Genomic DNA, 21,301 nt, shown 5'->3' on the forward strand with positions numbered 1-21,301 from the left:
TAGGCTTCTGAGAAACTGGAAAGGCGATCTGGAAAGGAGTCAGAATTCAAATGGTTTATTTATCTTTGACTCTCTCCTTAGTATCTCAATTTCTTTTTTTTTTTTTGAGACAGAGTCTTGCTCTGTCATCCAGGCTGGAGTGCAGTGGCACGATCTCAGCTCACTGCAACCTCTGCCTCCCGGTTTCAAGCGATTCTCCTGCCTCGGCCTCCTGCGTAGCTGGGATTACAGGCATGCACCACCACGCCTGGCTAATGTTTGTATTTTTAGTAGAGACGGGGTTTCACCATCTCTACTGGTCAGGAGTCTCGAACTCCTGACCTCAGGTGATCCGCCTGCCTCAGCCTCCCAAAGTGCTGGGATTACAGGCTTGAGCCACCGTGCCCGACATCAATTTCTTAATCTTTCTGCAGATGTGCTTTCTCTGATTTGACATTCACACACATCTATCTGTGTACTTTGCCCCATAAATTCCTGAGGTCAGACTTGAATATAAACCCAAGTCTAATTTTCCAGGAGCAGGAAAATGATTGGCCGATTTGGGGCCAGATGAACACTGCTGGTACAACTGGTGGCCAGAAAGGTAAAAGTCGTGACTACAGTCAGCTAGGAGGAGGGCTGTAGGTTTGCAGATGCTCTAAGGGTGTTGGAAAAACCGGAGGCAAAGGTGTGTAACTTTGATATGGAAGAAAGTTCACTATTATCACAGGTACTATCTATAATCACTAAGTTAGGTTGTTTCTACATCCAGAAAGCTGTCTGAGTCTGTTCTCTCTGTCATTCCTCTAATTCAGGGGACCCCAACGCCCCAACACAGACCTGTGGGCTGTTAGGAACTGGGCTGCACAGCAGGAGGTGAGCAGCTGGCAAGCAAGCATTACTGCCTGAGCTCTGCCTCCTGTCAGATCAGGGAGAGCATTAGATTCTCACAGGAACTGAAAACCTATTTTGAACTGCACCTGTGAGGAATCTAGATTGCACACTCCTTATGGAAATCTAACTGATGACCTTGAGGTGCAACAGTTTCATTCCGAAACCATCCTCTGCCTCATGCCCACCCCCGAGCCTTGTGGAAAATTGTCTTTCACAGAACAGCTCCCTGGTGCCAAAAAGGCAGAATTGGAATCTAATCCAAATCTTCATCTCTTGCCTGAAATATTGCAAGAACTTCCTTTTTGGTGTCTTCACTTTCACTCTCCTGAAATCTGTTCTTCAATGCCACAAGGTAATAGTATGAGGATTAACTAAAAACTTTGTCAACTTTAAAGCACTCCACAAATATAAAGTAGTAATAAGGCCATTGCAATGGTTCACACCTGTAATTCCAACACTTTGGGAGGCCAAGGTGGGAGGATTACTTGAGGCCAGGAGTTCAAGGTCAACTTGAACAGAGCGAGATGCTGTCTCAAAAATAAAAAAATAAGGCCGGGCGCGGTGTTTCACACCTGTAATCCCAGCACTTTGGGAGGCCAAGGTAGGCGGATCACCTGAGGTCAGGACTTCGAGGCCAGCCTGGCCAACATGCTGAAACCCTGTCTCTACTAAAAATACAAAAAATTAGCTGGGCGTGGTGGCAGGCGCCTGTAATCCCAGTTACTTGGGAGGTTGAGGCAGGGAGACTCGCTTGAATCCGGGAGGTGGGGTTGCAGTGAGCTGATATCACGTCCCTGCACTCCAGCCTGGGCAACAGAGCAAGACTCCATCTAAAATAAATAAATAAATAAATAAATAAATAAAAAATAAAAATAAAAATAAATTAGTAAGTGGAGGGAAAATAGATCTAACCAAATGACTTTTCTTAAAAACTTAAATGATTTCTTCAGTACCTAGAGACCAAAGCTCCTTACCTTTTTTTTTTTTTTTTTTCGGATGGAGTCTTGCTCTGTTGCTCAGGCTGGAGTGCAGTGGCGTGATCTCGGCTCACTGCAACCTCCACCTCCCGGGTTCAAGCAATTCTCTGCCTCAGCCTCCCAAAGAGCTGGGATTACAGGCATGCGCCACCACGCCCGGCTAATTTTTGTAGTTTTAGTAGAGATGGGGTTTTGCCATCTTGGCCAGGCTGGTCTTGAACTCTTGACCTCGTGATCCGCCCACCTTGGCCTCCCAAAGTGCTGGGATTACAGGCTTGAGCCACCGCGCCTGGCCTCTCCTTACATGTTTTGTTGTTGTCGCTTGTTTTTTGGGACAAGGTCTCACTCTGTAGCCCAGGCTGGAGTGCAGTGGCCCATCATAGCTCACTGCAACCTTGACGTCCTGAGCTCAAGCAGTCCTCCCACCTCAGCCTCCGGGATAGCTGAGACCACAGGCACAAGCCACCACGCCCAGCTTATTATTTTTTTTTTGAGATATGGGGTCCCACTATCTTGCCCAGGCTGGTCTCCAACTCCTGAGCTCAAGCGATCCTCCCCCACCTTGGCTTCCCAAAGTGCTGGGATTACAGGTGTGAGCCACCGTGCAGGCCTTATATGATCTTAAGCCTCTTCACATCCTGAACTAAATGTAACCTTCCAGTTTCGGCACTTGCTCTGGCACTTTTCCTCCCTCGCCAGATAATACTAATCTTTAATCCTGTAGTTCGTTTCCACGCCCATACTACCCTATTTGCTTATTAATGTCTTCCACTTCGCCCAAGAAACCCTACTCAGCTAGCCTGTGGTGGTGTTTTGACACAGTTTCGCTCTGTCGCCCAGGCTGGAGTACGGCGGCGAGATCTTGGTTCGCTGCAACCTCCTCTTGGGTTCAAGCGATTCTCGTGCCTCAGCCTTTCGAGTAGCTGAGATTACAGGCATGTGCCACAAAACCTGGCTAATTTTTGTATTTTTTACTAAAGACGAGGTTTCACCATGTTGGCCAGGTTTATCTCCAACTCCTGACCTCAGGTGATCCGCCTGCCTTGGCCTCCTAAACTACTGGGATTACCGGCGTGAACCACCGCGCCCGGCCCTACTCAGCCTTTAAAACCGGAATCACGGGTCAAAACTTTCTGATAAACCACGATACGGTTTACGTTATGAAATTCAATGCCCCCTTCCTCTGAAGTCCTGCAAATCTCCAGTAAAGCACCACAGATTGACGAATATTCCACCCATTTCCCTCTCCCCTACGCTAGCTCCATTTCCCACTTCTATCCATCTTCTCGAGCTTCCTCAGCTCCTCCACCTCCATGAGGCCTGGAAAGCACCTGGCTCCAGGAATGTGAGTCGGAGGCTCAGAGCGACCAGAAGTGCCAAAAGCTGACATTCAAATACTGCCGAAACAAACCACAAGAGCGCTAAGGCCCCCGCTAATAGTCCAGCTGGGATGGTGAGAACTCGCGGACCCGCCAGCGGTGCATGCCGGGAGATGTAGTCCCGGGCCGACGCATTACCTCTTGGGAGTTGTGGTCTTCGATCAGGTAAACAGAAGACGGCCAACTCGGATAAGTCTTCCCCCACCGCCCCCTGAAACCCCTCGCCCCACCCGCGAGGGACTGGGGTAGGAGTAGGGGCGTTGCCGTGGTTGGCCTCGAACTCCTAGGCTCAGACGATACTCTCGCCTCAGCCTCCCGAGCAGCTGGGACTACACGCGAGAGCCACCGCCCCCGGCATAAAGTTTGAATTAGTCCTTACGCAAAAAGGGAAGAGGGCAGTCTGTAAACTCGCGCAGGATCAAGCTCTCGAGCTCCCGTCTTGGGTTAGCGCGCAGGGCGGAAGCGAGGAGAAGGCGGACCCGGGAGGCGGGGATACGTTACGCCGACGCGGGCGTGACCCTGGGTGAGAGGGTTTGGCGGGAATTCTGAAAGCCGCCGGCGGAGCGCGCGCAGCGGCCAGAGACCGAGCCCTAAGGAGAGTGCGGCGCTTCCCGAGGCGTGCAGCTGGGAGCTGAAACTCATCTGGGTTGTGCGCAGAAGGCTGGGGCAAGCGAGTAGAGAAGTGGAGCGTAAGCCAGGGGCGTTGGGGGCCGCGCGGGTCGGGCGCGTGCCACGCCCGCGGGGTGAAGTCGGAGCGCGCGGCCTGCTGGAGTGGGGAGCGCTGCGGACCGAGGTGAGTGTGTGAGGCGCAGGCTGGGCCCTCCAGAGCCGCGGCTCGTCCTCGCCCACCTGGGTCCTGGCCGGTCCAGTGCCCAGCGGCAGGTGGGGCCTCGACGCGCAGTGTGAAACCCGGAGGTGGCAGGGCGTGTCCGCGCCCGACCGACCCTCAGCTGCTGGGGCGAAAACACAAGTGGACCCCAGTCTTTAGAACTAGGGGAGAAACATTAGAGCCTTTATAGGCAACACCTATTTTATGGGTTCGGGCGAGAAGTCCGAGATCAGAGCGGTGTAGCCACAGCTGTTTAATATCACAGCCAGGGCTTCCGGATTCCTGGTCTGTCTTTCCATTACACCCTGCTTAGAAAGTACCAATCTCCAATTGCCAAAACAGTATTTTCGTCATCTAATGCGGAAAACCATTCACATGTTGCCTAGAGAATGATCTGAAGTGAGGTTTGGTTTTCTTAAAACTTTTTTTTCAGATGGAGTCTCGCTCTTCCGCCCAGGCTGGAGTGTAGTGGCACGATCTCGGCCCACTGCGACCTCCGCCCCCCGGATTCAAGCGATTCTCCTACCTCAGCCTCCCGAGGAGCTGGGATTACAGGCCCCCGCCACCACGCCGCCCGGCTGATATTTGTATTTTTAGTAGAGACGGGGTTTCACCATGTTGGTCAGGCTGGTCTCGAACTTCTGACCTCAGGTTATCCACCCGCCTCTCCCTCCCAAAGTGCTCGGATTACAGGCGTGAGCCACAGCGCCTGGCCCCTGTTTTTTTTTTTTTTTTTTTTTAAACTTCTAAAGCGAAATGTAATATACATGTAGAAAAATTCACATTCACAACTGTATACAACTCCTTGAATTATTATAAAATATACTGGCCGGGCGTAGTGTCTCACGTCTGTAGTCCCAGCACTTTGGGACGTGGAGGTGGGGGGACGATTGAGCCCAAGAGTTCGAGAACAGCCTGGTCAAGATAGTGAGACCCGCATCTCTACAAATAGGAAAAATTAGTCAGGCATGGTGGCGTGCACCTGTAGGCCCAGCTATTCAGGAGGCTGAGAAGGGAGGATCTAGCCTGGGAGGTATAAGCTGCAGTGAGCCGTGATCAGGCCACTGCACTCCAACCTGGGCGATAGAGCAAGACAAAATGAATATACACCTACGTAATCACCACTTAATAGAATCGTCCTCAGAAGCCTTCCTTGTGTAGTATTTAATATTTTCCCCTCTTTTTACAGTGGTAACTGCTATACTGATTTCTAATGAGATGAACTAATGTTGCTTGTTTTTGAATTTTTTATAAAAATACATCAGGAGTGTTGAGTGTTTCGTTGTTTCACATGCTTGCCAACACGATATTTTTCAGCCTTTTAAATTTTAACTATTCTGCTGGTTACACAGTAATGTCTCAATGTGATTTTAATTTTCCTGATTACTAATGATGTTGGACATTTGTTCATATGTTTTTGCCCATTTTGATATCTTCTGTGATGTGCTTGTTCAAATCTCTTGCCTGTTTTTCTATTGAATTATCTTTTTCTTACTGATGTGAAGTTCTTTATATACTGGTTATCAGCCCTCAGTTATGTTTGTGCTAAATGTTTTCTCCTCTACTGTGGTTTGACCTGTCACTCTCTTAGTGGTGTCCTTTGATGAATAGAAGTGATGAATTTATTTTTTTATTATTATTTATTTATTTTTCCTTTTGAGACAGAGTTTCGCTCTTGTTGCCCAGGCTGGAGTGCAATGGCACGATCTTGGCTCACCGCAACCTCCGCCTCCCGGGTTCAAGCGATTCTCCTGCCTCAGCCTCCCGAGTAGCTGGGATTACAGGCATGTGCCACCATGCCCAGCTAATTTTGTATTTTTCTTTAGTAGAGACAGGATTTCTCCATGTTGGTCAGGCTGGTCTTGAACTCCTGAACTCAAGTGATTTGCCCACCTGGGCCTCCCAAAGTGCTGGGATTACAGGTGTGAGCCACAGTGCCCAGTAGAAGTGCTGAATTTAAATGTAGTTCAGTTTTCAGTCTTTTCCTTTTTGGCTAGTGCGTTATGTGTCCAGTTTCAAGAAATCTTTTTCTGTCCCAAGGTTGTGAAAATAATAAGTTTTACTTTGTTTTTGACAGATGATTGTACATATTTATGAGGTTCAAGATGATATTTCAATACATATATACATTGTATAATGAATGATCAAATCAGGGTAATCAGCATATCCATCAATTCAGTTAAACACTTGTCATTTCTCTTTGTGATGAGAACATTCAAAATACTCTCTTCTGGCTATTTTGAAGTATACATTACATTACTGTTTACTGTAGTCACCCTACTGTGAAATAGAACCCTAGAACTTATTCCTCCTATCTAACTGAAACTTTATGCCTGTTGACCAACCTCTCTCCTTCCTGCCGCCCCCTGCAACGACTGTGTTCTCCTCAGTCTCTGGTTACCACTCTTCTATTTGTTCCTTGTATGAGATGAACCTTTTTTTTTTTTTTGGAGACGCAGTCTCGCTCTGTCATGAGGCTGGAGTACAGTGGCGTGATCTCGGCTCACTGCGATCTCTGTCTTCCGGGTTGAAGCCATTCTCCTGCCTCAGCCTCCCGAGTAGCTGGGACTACAGGTGTGTGCCACCACACCCTGCTAATATTTGTATTTTTAGTAGGGACGGGGTTTCGCATGTTGGCCGGGATGGTCTCGATCTCCCGACCTGGTGATCCGCCCGCCTTGGCCTCCCAAAGTGCTGGGATTAATTACAGGCATGAGCCACCGCACCCCGCCAAGATCAACTTTTTTAGATTCTACATATGAGTGAGATCATGCAGTATTTGTCTGCAAACACATTTATAATGTATAATAGGGTATATAAAAATAAGTAAAACTTGGTCCCTACACTGAAGGAATATAAAGCAGGAGAACAGAGGCACGATAAGAGAATAGCCTTGCCTCTTCCTAAAGTCTTTTTGATACGACTAGCTAGATAGAAGATGGGGAGAGAGATGCACCTTATTTCTCTAGTGTTTATACTGATAAGCATTTGTATTTTTCAGTAATGGCAATGCAGATGCAGCTTGAAGCAAATGCAGATACTTCAGTGGAAGAAGAAAGCTTTGGCCCACAACCCATTTCACGGTTAGAGGTATGTGGTTAGTTGCTAATTTTGGAATTATATACTAGATTCTTCTACCTAGTGGAAGGTATTACAACCTTTACATAAAATATAGGTTTACTACCAAGGTCAAGACCCAAATTAGACTTTTCAGAAGTGTTGTCAGTAATCCTGTGGAAAGGGTGCAGATCATTGCTAAATATGTCTGGCAGGGCCTCTTCCTTTGTCAGCAATTCTCTTCCTACTTTATCATTTTTATTTCTGAGAGTTGGACTGTCAGAAACTAAGGCCTAGGATCCCATGGTGGAATCTCTGTGCTGTTTTTTTTGTTTGCTTGTTTGTTTTTGATGGAGTTTTGCTCTTGTTGCCCAGGCTGGAGTGCAATGGCGTGATCTTGGCTCACCGCAACGTCTGCCTCCCAGGTTCAAGCAATTCTCCTGCCTCAGCCTCCCAAGTAGCTGGAATTACAGGCATGAGCCACCACGCCCGGCTAATTTTATATTTTTAGTAGAGACAGGGTTTCTCCATGTTGGTCAGGCTAGTCTCGAACTCCTGACTTCAGGTGATCCACCCTCTTCGGCCTCCCAAAGTGCTGGGATTACAGGCATGAGCCACTGCGCCCAGCCTGTGCTGTTTTTTGGTTTGTTTTTTAAGAAATGGGTCTTAACTGTGTTGACCAGGTTGGTCTTGAACTCCTGGCCTCAAGCAATCCACCTGCCTCAGCGTCCCAAACTGCTAGGATTACAGGCATGAGCCACCATGCCTGGTCAAAGCATCCTGTGCTATTTGCACTAAGTATGAAAGTGCTGTTCTGGGAATTATAGTGGCCTGGACCAGTTATGCAAGGAAGACAGGGAAGCACCTTCTCTCCATTGACCTAGATTTGTGCTGTCAGCTGTCATTGGCAGAGAGAAGGGTGTGATGGTGTTATGGTATAAGAGACAAGCTCCAATTCAGGATTCTGCACAAGAACATTAAGCACCAGAGCCGAGGCCTTACACTATTTCTGTCCATTGTATAGAGACTGCCCTGTGAGTGCAGCTGATTTGGGCTAAGTAGGAGGAAAGCAGAGAAAGACTTGATTCTTCTGTCTCTTTTTTTCATATTTCCCATCTCTGACTAATCTTCAAGACTCTAGAAGTTAGGAGTGCAAAAGGCTAATTAAAAAAAAAAAAGACTCTAGAAGTTACTTAAATGGATTTGTGATAAACATTTGAAAGTTCAGAGTCATAACTTCTGGTGCCATGAGCATCCTTATACTCATACATGCATATTGCTTAAATATTAATAGCAGACATGGCTTATGTTGGCAAACTAATCTCTCCCCTCTTCTAAATTCTCCTAACCCCTGAATACACCCACATTCACCTACTAACTCATGTTTTCCCAGAAGTCATGGTTTTGGTGGCTAATGAAACCAAAGCTGACTTGAATATAGGAAGAAAGAGGTGTCTTTGAGTGGTTTGTTTTGAGAAGAGGTATAAAAGTCCCTGACAAAAAGTAGTTTTCCTCACTGTTAATGTCAGTTGTTAGAGCAGAGCTTTCCGGTCATTGTTCAACAAAAAGAGTATTGATAGGCCAAGATAGTGCTCTTTACATTCTGAGCAGCCTTATCTATTTACCCTACCATAGTGTAAAAATACCGTTTTTTATGTGTGCTTGATGTGGAAAGTGTTGAGCAACACTGTCTTAAAGTGGTCCTGTAGGGCCCAAGGTCTCAGAGGATAATTTAGGGTCACAAAAAAAGGTTGGGAGTTACTTTTTAATTCCAATTGCTAATAGGAGTTCTTTTTAATGTACATGGCATCATGCTAGTTTAAAATTATTGATTTTGATAATGAAAAGGTTGTTAATTTGTTATTAAGTACCTCATATATAGGGCTCATTTTTCAGCTTTTGCATATAATGCAGTAGGCTCTCTGTATCTCCGGATTCTGTGTCAGCAGATTCAACAAACTACGTATCAAAAATTCAATCAACTACATATCAGAAAAAAAGTAAACAGGAGGATGTACATAGGTTATACGCAGGTAATACGCCATTTTATATAAGGGACTTGAGCATTGTTGGATTTTGTTATCTGCTAGGGGTCCTGGAACCAACTTACCATCTCCCCACCCCAGGATTTCAAGGGACAGTTGTATTACAAGTCTTCAAGCACCTCTGTGAAGTATGTAGGACACATAACATCTGTGTTAGATTAGAGAACTAAAGCTTAAATTTATCCATGGTTTTCTTCATTTGCAGCAGTGTGGCATAAATGCCAACGATGTGAAGAAATTGGAAGAAGCTGGATTCCATACTGTGGAGGCTGTTGCCTATGCACCAAAGAAGGAGCTAATAAATATTAAGGGAATTAGTGAAGCCAAAGCTGATAAAATTCTGGTAAGTACTGCTTACTTAACCTAGGGAGGCATTAGTGGGAATAGTACAAAAGGGAATGCAGTGAAAGACTTCTTCCTTCTATCTCTCATTCTTGTCATCTCATTATCCTTTCCAGGGGTGACTGTTACCTGTTTCTTTTCTTCTTTTCTTTTCTTTTCTTTTTTGGAGGCGGGTTCTCGCTCTGTCACACAGGGTGGAGTGCAGTGGTGCCATCTCAGCTCACTGCAACCTTCACCTCCCAAACTCAAGCGATCCTCCCACCTCAGCCTCCCAAGTAGCTGGGACTACACTACAGGCACATGCCGCCATGCCAGGGTAGTCTCGAACTCCTGAGCTCAGGCGATTCACCTACCTCAGCCTCCCAAAGTGCTGGGATTATAGGTGTGAGCTACTGTGCCTGGCCTATTTATTTTTCTAGCTTCATATAGTTCTTTAACATACATACTTCCCCATGGTTACATTTTGTTTTATGAACCTAGTCCTTCAGTGTTTATATAGTTACACAGTTTTATTGCCTTTACCCTTGAAGTTTTATATAGTATAAAGCAGAATTTTTTTTTTTTTTTTTTTTTTTTTGAGACGGAGTCTCACTCTGTTGCCAGGCTGGAGTGCAGTAGCATGATCTTGGTCTACTGTAACCTCCGCCTCTCAGGTTCAAGTGATTCTCCTGCCTCAGCCTCCCGAGTAGTTGGGACTACAGGTATGTGCCACCACACCCAGCTAATTTTTGTATTTTTATTAGAGACAGGGTTTCACCATGTTGGCCAGGATGGTCTTGATCTCCTGACCTTGTGATCTGCCCACCTCAGCCTTCTAAAGTGCTGGGACCACCGCACCCCACTGCAAATATTTATTTATAAAATTGTATTTTCACGTATCGATTACTGTTAGTGTTAGATAAATTTATTGGATTACTCAAATGAATATTTGTTGAAGTGGTTGCTTAATTGGAAATAAGGGTTCTGAGTCCCTAACAGTACTTTTGTTAAAAGATTGTCATATTGACTAAGCCAGTAGGGGTCCCTAAAGTCTTTCTGTTTTCGCTTTTTGGGCATCAGTTTTTGTGAATGAACAAATGCTGACGGGATCTTTTCTTTTTGCCTTGTGAGATCTTGGTTTCAGAAATCAAGTCACTTCTCTGTTTCTATGAACACAAAAATGCAAACCTAGAATACATGATTTGAGATGCAATATGGTATAGACTTATGTGTCTTTACTTTTCAATATTTTATGTTCTTCGTTTCTGGCCAGTAAAGATTATGATTGTATTGTTTGTTTTTTTTTTTGTTTTTTTTTTTGTTTGTTTTTTTTGTTTTTTTTGTTTTTGAGGCAGAGTGTCTCGCCCTGTCACCCAGGCTGGAGCACAGTGGTGCAATTTTGGCTCTGCTCACTGCAACCTCTGCCTCCCGGGTTCAAGTGATTCTCCTGCCTCAGCCTACCGAGTAGCTGGGATTACAGGCTCCCACCACCATACTTGGCTAATTTTTGTATTTTCAGTTGAGACAGGGTTTCACCATGTTGCCCAGGCTGGTCTCAAACTCCTGGCCTCAAGCAATCTGCCCACCTCAGCCTCCCAGAGTGCTGAAATTACAGGCACTAGCCACTGCGCCCACCTTTTTTTTTTTTTTTTAAGAAAAAAAAAAAAAAAGTCTCACTCTGTTGCCCAGGCTGGAGTGCAGTGGCATGATCAAAGCTCACTGCAGCTTCAAACTCCTGGGCTCAAGGAATTCTCCTCAGCCTCTTGAGTAGCTGGGACTACAGGCACATGCCACTAGCCTGACCATTTCTACCAGTTTCATCTTTGCTAATACCTTCTCCTGTTTTTCACCAAAGGAAGTAGTCTGTATTCCTTGAGCTCCCATGGCTTGTTAGTACTTCTCATATTACCCATCACATTTACTTGTACTATAGTTATTTTGTATAGTTTATCTTCCTGATTAAGTTATAAGCTCTGTGGAGGCAAGGATCAGCTCTTCTTTTTCTCCATATCCTTCAGAGTCCCAGGGACTATGTTTCATACAGAGTAAGTGTCTAGTACATGTTAGTTGCACTGAAATGACAGTGAGTATATGAATTGGCCAGGCTGGTCTCAAAATCCTGGCCTCAGGTAATCCGCCCATCTCAGTATCCCAAAGTGCTGGGATTACAGGCGTGAGCCACTGCACCTGGCCCTGCAGTGAATTTTTAAATGAAATACTAAGTATATAGAAAAGTTTAGAGAATAAACTTTCATTGATTTTTCAGCTGTTTGTTGATTTTTGTTCTTCATGGGAAGTTTTAAAATTATAAAAGTTTAATCTTTTTACTTTCTATGGGTCTATTTAGATTTTCTTCTTGAGTGAGTTTTGGTAGTTTATTTTTCTAAGAATTTGCTTATTTCATCTAAGTTACCTAACTTGTTGACATAGAGTTGCTCACAGGGTTTCCTTATACTACTTTTTATTTACATAAAGTCAGTAGTACTGTCCCCTCTTTCATTCTTGATTTTAGTAATTTGAGTCTTTTCTCTTTTTTTCTCGGGCAATGCAGCTAAAAGTTTGTCAATTTTGTTGATGTTTTCAAAGAACCAGCTTTTGGTTTCATTGATTTTTCTCTATTATTCTGTCCTCTACATAATAGTTTCTACCCTAACCTGTATTATTTCCATCCTTCTGCTTGCTTTGTTTTGTTTGCTTTTCTTTGGAAGGTTAGGTTATGATTTATCTTTTTTATTTTTAGAGACAGAGTCTTGTTCTGTCACTTATGTTGGAGTGCAGTGGTGCGATCATAGCTCACTGCAGCCTCCAACTCCTGGCTCAAACAAACCTTCTGCCTCAGCCTCCCAGGTAACTAGGACTACAGGCACGCCCCACCATGCCCTGCTATTTATTTTATTTTATTTTATTTTATTTTATGTTATTCTATTTTATTTTATTTTTGAGACGGAGTCTCCCTCTGTGCCCAGGCTGGAGTGCAGTGGCGTGATCTCTGCTCACTGCAACCTCTGCCTCTTGGGTTCAAGCGATTCTCCTGCCTCAGCCTCCTGAGTGGCACGTGCCACCACGCCCAGCTAATTTTTAGTAGAGACAGGGTTTCACCGTGTTAGCCAGGATGGTCTTGATCTCCTGACCTCATGATCTGCCTGCCTCGGTCTCCCAAAGTGCTGGGATTACAGTCGTGAGCCACCGCGCCAGGCCTTTTTTTTTTTTTTTTTCTCTCTGACGGAGTCTCACTCTGTTGCCCAGGCTGGAGTGCAGTGGTGTGATCTTGGCTCACTGCAACCTCTGCTGCCCGGGTTCAAGCAGTTCTCCTGTTTCAGCCTTCTGAGTAGCTGGGACTATGGGCGCACGCCACCACGCCCAGCTAATTTTTGTATTTTTAGTAGAGATGGGGTTTCACCGTATTGGGCAGGCTGGTCTTGAACTCCTGACTTCGTGATCTGCCCACCTCACCCTCCCAAAGTGCTGGGATTCAGGCGTGAGCCACCATGCCCAGCCATGCCCTACTAATTTTTTTTTTTTTTTTTTTTTTTTGGAGACGGAATCTCGCTCTGTCTCTCAGGCTGGAGTGCAGTGGTGCAATCTCGGCTCACTGCAACCTCCGCCTCCCAGATTCAAGTGATTCTTCCACCTCAGCCTCCCGAGTAGCTGGGACTACAGGCGCGTGCCACCACGCCCGGCTAATTTTTGTATTTTTAGTAGAGAGGAGGTTTCACCATGTTGGTCAGGCTGGTCTTGAACTCCTGACCTTGTGATCTGCCCACCTCAGCCTCCCAAAGTTCTGGGATTACAGAGGTGAGCCACCACACCCAGCCACCCTGCTAATTTTAAAACATTTTTAGAGCCAGGGTCCTGCTTTGTTACTCAGGCTGGTCTCAAACTCCTGACTTCCAGCAGTCCTCCCACCTCAGCCTCCCAAAGTGCTGGGATTACAGGCGTGAGCCACCGCACCCAGCCTTCTTTTCTAATATAGCTGTTTATAGCTATGAATTTCTCTCTAAGCACTGCTTTTGTTGGAGACCATAAGTTTTGGTATATCTTCATTTTCATTCATTGCAAAAACATTTTCTGATTTCCCTTGTCATTTCTTCTTTGACTTGTTGCTTATTTAGGAGTGTGTTGCTTTATTTTTGCATATTTGTGAATGCACTTTTTAATTTTAGAATCAACCCATAGTGCTATTATAGAACACTTATCTGTAATTACAAAATAGAATGTGAATGTTCTCAGCCAGACAATATGAAAGAAAAGGTACAGCTGATAGAGGTGGGGAAGTAGCCATGGAGAGAGAAAAGATTGAAGGGCAAATGTCCTCATTTTTACGAAGTAGGAAGTTAAGGGATACAGTCTGCGGTTGATGGAGCAGGAAATGAAGATGTACTGTATTGTCATTTTTGTCATAAATTTGGTAAAACACATATGTATGGATCTATAATAGTTTTTTGTTTTGTTTTGTTTTGCTTTTTGAGACAGAGTCTCGCTCTGTCGCCCAGGCTGGAGTACAGTGGCGCGATCTCGGCTCACTGCAAGCTCCGCCTCCTGGGTTCATGCCTTTCTCCTGCCTCAGCCTCCCGAGTAGCTGGGACTACAGGCACCCGCCACCATACCCGGCTAATTTTTTGTATTTTTTTAGTAGAGATGGGGTTTCACTGCGTTAGCCAGGATGGTCTCAATCTCCTGACCTTGTGGTCCGCCCACCTTGGCCTTCCAAAGTGCTGGGATTACAGGCGTGAGCCACCGCAGCCGGCCGGATCTATAATAGTTTTTAAAACTATATTAATATATTAACTTGAATTGGTGATTTAAAAATTGATCTTCATGGAATCTCTGAATTAGATTATCCTTTTTTATGACTTTCTAAAGAGAAATCATCCTGGTAATTTTATTAGATATTTTCTCTTCCCATTTCACACCTTGTTTTACGAATATTTCTTTTTTCTCTCTCTCTATATATATGTATTTTTGCCATCAAGATCACTGTGGTAAGGAATATTATTTTGTTGATTTAACATTTCTTCTTTTTCCCAGGCTGAGGCAGCTAAATTAGTTCCAATGGGTTTCACCACTGCAACTGAATTCCACCAAAGGCGGTCAGAGATCATACAGATTACTACTGGCTCCAAAGAGCTTGACAAACTACTTCAAGGTGTAGTAATCCTTTATCCTGTGTTGTGAACTCTAGTTAGGAAAGCTTCCAGGTTATAAAACAAAACTGAAATATTTGTGTAGCATTTCCTTGTTAGATAATGATAAAAGAGATAGAGGAAGGCCAGGTGCAGTGGCTTATGCCTGTAATCTCAGCACTTTGGGAGGCCGAGGTGGGCAGATCACCTGAGGTTGGGAGTTCGAGACCAGCCCAGCCAACATGGAGAAACCTATTAAAGATACAAAATTAGCTGGGCATGGTGGCACGTGCCTGTAATGCCTGTAGGTGCACATGCCTACTCAGGAGGCAGAGGCAGGAGAATCACTTGAACCTGGAAGACGGAGGTTGCTGTGAGCCAAGATTGTGCCACTGCACTCCAGCCTGGGTGACGAGCAAAACTCTGTCTCAGAAAAAAAGAGAGATAAAGGAAGTATCCACATTGAAGAGGTAAGGCTGCTGCAAGGTAGGACCTTATTTATAAAATACTAAACTTATCTGCAAATTAAATAATTTAGTCTCCATTTAATATTGCGTTAAGAGAGTAAGCTCCTTTTGCTTAAGGAAGTAACTATAATTATAACCTACTCTACCACAAGGTTGAAAACCTAATGACTGGTTAAAACATTCCATGTTTGAATACTACTCATTGTGTACACACTAATCTTCAGGACTTCAGGGAAAACTATAAAGCTTTTGACCTTATTATTTATTTTTCGAGACAGGGTCTCACTCTGTCACCCAGGCTGGAGTGCAGTGGCATGGTCTCAGCTCACTGCAACCTCTGCTTCCTGGGCTCAAGTGATCTTCTAGCCTCAGTCTCCCCAAGCTAGGACTATGGTCATTTACCACCTGGCTAATTTTTTTTTTTTTTTTTTTTTTTTGTGAGACGGGGCCTCACTCACTATGTTGCCCAGGCTGGTCTCAAAATCCTGAGCTCAAGCCATCCTCCTGCCTCTGCCTCCCAAAGTGCTGGAATTATAGGCTTGAGCCACCTTGCCTGGCCCAATGTCAGTTTTCTTTCCCTTTTTTTTGAGACAGAGTCTCACTCTGTTACCCAGGCCAGAGTGCAGTGGCATAATCTCAGCTCACTGCAACCTCCACCTCCTGGGTTCAAGTGATTCTCCTGCCTCAGCCTCCCAAGTAGCTGGGACTACAGGCGAGTGCCACCATGCCCAGCTAATTTTTGTATTTTTAGTAGAGATGAGGTTTCACCATGTTGGCTAGGTTGGTCTCGAACTCCTGACCTCAGAGATCTACGCGTCTCAGCCTCCCAGAGTGCTGGGCTTACAGGCGTGAGCCACCATGCCTGGCCCCCAATGTCAGTTTTCTAATATCAGTGCTATACTATCATTATGCAAGATGTTAACACTGCAGAAGGCTAGGTGCATAGAAACTTCGTATGGTTTTTATTGTTGGTTTGCTTGTTCGTTTTTTAAAGAGAGAGTCTTGCTCTGTTGCCCAGGCTAGAATGCAGTGGCACGATCTCAGCTCACTGCAACCATTGACTCCCAGGTTCGAGCAGTTCTCCTGCCTCAGTCTCCTGAGTAGCTGCAATGACAGGCACCTGCCACCGTGCCTGGCTAATTTTTGTATCTTTAGTAGAGACGGGATTTCACCATCTTGGCCAGGCTGGTCTCAAACTCCTGACCTCCTGATCCATCCAACTCGGCCTCCCAAAGTGCTGGGATTACAGGCGTGAGCCACCGCGCCCAGCTTTTTTTTTTTTTTTTTTTTTTTTTGAGATGGGTCTTGCTCTGTCACCCTGGCTGGAGTGCAATGGTGTGATCTTGGCTCACTGCCACTTCTGCCCCCGGGTTCAAGCGATTCTTCTGCCTCCGCCTTCTGAGTAGCTGGGACTACAAGCATGCACCACCATGCCCGGCTAATTTTTGTATTTTTAGTAGAGACAGGGTTTCACCATATTGTGCCCAGCCTTTTTTTTTTTTTTTTTTTTTTTTTTTTGGAGGAGTCTCACTTTGTCACCCAGGCTGGAGTGCAGTGGCGTGATCTCTGCTCACTGCAGCTTCCACCTCCCAGGTTCAAGTGATTCTCCTGCTTCAGCCTGCTAGTAGCTGGGATTACAGGCGCCCATCACCAGTTCCAGCTAATTTTTGTATTTTTAGTAGAGATGAGGTTTCACCATATTGGCCAGGCTGGTCTCGAGCTCCTGACCTCAGGTGATCGGACCACCTCGGCCTCCCAAAGTGCTGGGATTACAGGTGTGAGCCACCGCACCTGGCCTTATTTGCAGCTATCTATAAATCTATAATTATTTCAAAATACTTTTGGTTGGTTGGTTGGTTGGTTGGTTGGTTTGTTTTGAAACAGGGTCTCACTGTGTCACCTAGGCTAGAGTGCAGTGGCATGATCTCGGCTCACTGCAACTTCTGCCTCCCAGGCTCAAGTGATCCTCTCACCTTAGCTCCTGAGTAGCTGGGACTACGGGCATCCGCCACCATGCCCGGCTAATTTTTGTAGAGACAGGGCTTCACCATGTTGCCCAGGCTGGTCTCGAACTCCTGAACTCAAGCAATCCACCCACCTAAGCTTCCTAAAGTGCTGGGATTACAGGCATGTGTCACCACGGCTAGCCTTAAAATACATTTTTGAAAAATTATCGCTTGTTGGAAATTGAATTTTTAACTTATATAAACATCTTTCTGATGAGCTCCAAGAACATTTCTATGACTACAGTTACTACATGTTTGTATTATGCTAAGAGGTATTTCTTATCGCTCTTTTAGGTGGAATTGAGACTGGATCTATCACAGAAATGTTTGGAGAATTCCGAACTGGGAAGACCCAGATCTGTCATACGCTAGCTGTCACCTGCCAGGTGAGCTGTTGGGGCTATAGCTAATCAAATAAGCAGGCATTACTTCATTCCTGCGGTTTGCAAGTATCTGTTAGGATGGCCATAAAAGGCACTTTCTCTGTCCTCAAGAATCTTATAGCTGTTAATAGTTAGAAGATAGACTCCTTTCAGAATTCTTCCATGTCATAGAAACTTCCAAATCATTGATCTCCTGTCAGATACGTTAATTTCAAATACTTTCCTACCAGGCCTTTCCTGGCTTTACTTGCTACATTTTTTTTTTTTTTTTTTGAGGCAGAGTCTCGCTGTGTTGCCCAGGCTGAAGTACAGCTCAGCCTGGGCGTGATCTCAGCTCATTGCAACCTCCTCTTTGGTTCAAGTGATTCTTCTTCATCAGCCTCCCGAGTACCTGGGATTACAGGCGCCCACTAGCATGCCCGGCTAATTTTTGTGTTTTTAGTAGAGGGGGTTTCACCATGTTGGCCAGGCTCCTCTTGAACTCCTGACCTCAAGTGATCCACCCACCTTGGCCTCCCAAGTGCTAGAATTATAGGCGTGAGCCACTGCGCCCAGCCCTCCATCTTCTTCATTAGTCTAGATTTTATGATTCATCATTAAAGTAATTCTCTTGCAAACAGCCTCAGTTTACATACCCACTTGAAGAGATGCCAACCTTAGATGAAACTCATCTATCTTTTCAGTGTCTGTACCCAAGTAGCTGATTATACTGGAGAAAAATCATATCATACAGCTGACTGACTTCACTTTAAATTCAAGATGACAGGCCAGGCACGGTGGCTCACGCCTGTAATCCCACTACTTCGAGAGGCCGAGGCAGGTGGATCACTTCAGATCAAGAGTTCGGCCAGGCGCGGTGGCTCACGCCTGTAATCCCAGCACTTTGGGAGGCCAAGGCAGGTGGATCACAAGGTCAGGAGATTGAGACCATCCTAGCTAACACAGTGAAACCGCATCTCTACTAAAAATACAAAAAATTAGCCGGGTGTGGTGTTGGGTGCCTGTAGTCCCAGCTACTCGGGAGGCTGAGGCAGGAGAATGGTGTGAACCCAGGAGGCGCAGCTTGCAGTGAGCCGAGATTGCACCACTGCACTCCAGTCCAACCTGGGCGACAGATCGAGACTCTGTCTCAAAAAAAAAAAAAAAAAAAGGTCAGAAGTTCAAGACCGCCTGGCCAACATGGTGAAACCCCGTCTCTACTAAAAATACAAAAATTAGCTAGGCGTGTTGGCACGTGCCTGTAATCCCAGCTACTTGGGAGGCTGAGACAGGAGAATCGCTTGAACCCAGGGTGGCAGAGGTTGCAGTGAGCTGAGATCGCGCCATTGCATTCCAGCCTGGTCAAAGAAGCGAGACTCTGTCTCAAAAAAAAAAAAAAAAAAGGAAAAAAATTCAAGATGACAAAACTTTAGATTAACATTCAAGACTTCTTGGCAAGTCTACTTTCTCCATTTAGGTGTACTTTCCCACTGAGTTAAACAGGCATCTCATATCTCATACTTCGTCTTCTGTTATCAGAACTTTATGCTCCTCTTCAACTCTCATTCTTAGCCAAAAACCTAACCTGCTCTTTGCATCAAATCTACATTTGTGCCCATCTTTTCTTATCTCAGGTTACAATTGAGAAAGTGTCCCTTTTCTTCTCAAAGGCCCATTCTATCAATATGATTTGGTTACCATCTCCTGCCACCTTCTCAAGGACTCCTTCCATTTTCTCTTGTACCTCTCTATGAGATTATCCTCATCAGTATACAAATATGCCTAGTGTCTCCTCCATTAGGAAAAAACCTTCCCTGGACCCCTTCAGTTTCTTTTTCCTTTACTTATGCTTCCATTGGTGGGAAGATTTGGAAATAGACACAGTGGGTTAAATAATTGCCCAGTACGTTGTATTTAAGTAGGAAATACTGGACTCAAACCAGACTTCAGAGATGATGTTCTTAAAACTTCATAAGAGGCCAGCATGGTGGTTCATGCCTGTAATCCCAGTACTTTGGGAAGCCAAAGTGGGAGGATTGCTTGAGACCAGGAATTTGAGACCAGCCTGGGCAACATAGTGAGACCCTGTTTCTGAGATGCCATTTCTAAAAACAAACAAACAACAAACAATTAAAAATATTAGCCCAGCATGATGGTGTGTACCTGTGGTCCTAGCTACTCAGGAGGCTGAGGTGGTAGAATCTCTTGAGCCCAGGAGGTCAAGGCTCCAGTGACTGGGATCATGTCACTGCATGTTTTCTGCTGTATTGCTAGTGCCTAAGGCAGTGTTTGGCTCTCAGTAAACAATAAATGCTTGAATGAGTGGAGATAATAGATGTCCAAAAACATGCCTGATATATAAAATGAATGTCATAGAGGAAATGGGTTAGCTGTTTAAGGAATAGAAAGGGGTAATTTCATCCTAGAGTGATCATGGAATACTTAATGGAGAAAAGATTTTGGACCAGACTTCTGAAAAATGCTAAATTTGGGAAGGAAGGAAATTAAAAGCATTTAACTGTACAGAATGGGATGAACGGAGGATGGGAAGGCATAAGTTAGAAGGAAAAGACAATAAATAAGCAAGGTCATTTAACTGGTTTAGAGTTTGTATAGAAAAGTTGTAGGAGATGACCCTTAAAAAGATACATCAAACTGGTCATGATAGCTCACACCTGTAATCCCAGCACTTTGGGAGGCCACGGTGGGTGGATCGCTTGAGCTCAGGAGTTTGAGACCAGCCTGGGCAACATGGCAAGACCCTATCTCTACAAATAATATAAAAATTAGCCAGACGTGGTGGGCTCTGCCTGTAGTGCCAGCTACTTGGGAGGTGGAGGTGGGAGAATCGCTTGAGCCCAGGAGGCCAAGGTTGCCATGAGCCAAGATTGTACCACTGCTCTGCAGCCTGGGCAACAGAGCAAGATTTTGTCTCCATCTCAAAAAAAAAAATTAAGATCCTATTTCAGAAGGTTAAGAAGTTTAAACTTGATTTTGTGAAGAGTAAGCATTAGCTGGTCAGGAAACTAAGATAGTGACAATAAAGAGACATAGGGAAAAGATGTTGTAAAGGGCAGCACTTAATGGCTGACAATAAAAAATACACCTCAGCCCAACAATGTATTACAGTAACTTAGTAAACCTAAAAAGTGTTTGAGAGGGGAAGACAATTTTCTGGAAACATGTTTTGTTGGAAACATGAGTACAAGTTTAGAGATGACAGGTTTGAGGTGACAAACCCCGAGTGAAAATTTCTAGCATTGAGAGATGTGGAACTAAGTCACAGAGAGAAGTAAAAATGGAATCTGGAAATGAAAGATCCATGAGAAAGGGAGGGAGTAGGATATAGAAGAGAAAGCTAACAAACTCTCATCTTTTCTGCAACTTCAGGCAGTGTAATGGGGAGCCGTTTTTCCTTGTCTAAGTTAGTCTTAATGTTCTCTGGCTTTAAGGATGTGCTGCATGAGTGGCCAGTCCACAAAGTATCCTTGAACCTGGCCCATGCCCATGGACCAACTCTTCTGTTATAATCTTTTGAAGCTTTATTATAATTTTAGTTATTTTGAAGAACATGGCATTATTTTAATCTAGATAGATTATACCCACTTCTGCCATGGACACAACTTACTGTTGGAGATCAAAACAACTGAAACAAAATCTGCCTTATATCAATGTTACAGAAGAGGCTTCCTAGTGTTTTTCTATCCTCGGGACTCAACTCTATTGAGTTTTTTTTTTTTTTTTTTTGAGAAGGAGTCTCACTCTGTTGCCCAGGCTGGAGTGCAGTAGTGCGATCTTGGCTTACTGCAACCTCTGCCTCCCAGGTTCAAGCCATTCTCCTGCCTCAGCCTCCCGAATAGCT

The 21,301-nt window shown here is 44.9% G+C and overlaps 1 protein-coding gene across 3 annotated transcripts in view; it reads left to right on the forward strand.

Moving 5' to 3' along the window:
- The first annotated feature begins 3,882 nt into the window (after positions 1-3,882).
- The window catches only part of RAD51 (RAD51 recombinase), a 35,792-nt gene continuing 18,373 nt past the window's right edge, over positions 3,883-21,301 (forward strand). Inside the window, exons 1-6 of one of the 3 annotated variants that reach the window (XM_063652588.1) lie at positions 3,895-4,022; positions 6,512-6,632; positions 7,060-7,148; positions 9,366-9,503; positions 14,510-14,627; positions 17,372-17,463. In XM_063652588.1, the coding sequence (XP_063508658.1) occupies positions 7,062-7,148; positions 9,366-9,503; positions 14,510-14,627; positions 17,372-17,463 (435 nt within the window). In that variant the 5' untranslated portion in view covers positions 3,895-4,022; positions 6,512-6,632; positions 7,060-7,061. Of the gene's footprint in view, positions 4,023-6,511; positions 6,633-7,059; positions 7,149-9,365; positions 9,504-14,509; positions 14,628-17,371; positions 17,464-21,301 lie in introns of all 3 variants that reach the window. The other 2 variants (XM_054450273.2, XM_054450272.2) reach the window with 2 other exon arrangements.

Source organism: Pongo pygmaeus, chromosome 16 (genome assembly GCF_028885625.2).
Source record: "Pongo pygmaeus isolate AG05252 chromosome 16, NHGRI_mPonPyg2-v2.0_pri, whole genome shotgun sequence".
In the NCBI taxonomy this organism is placed as follows: domain Eukaryota; kingdom Metazoa; phylum Chordata; class Mammalia; order Primates; family Hominidae; genus Pongo; species Pongo pygmaeus.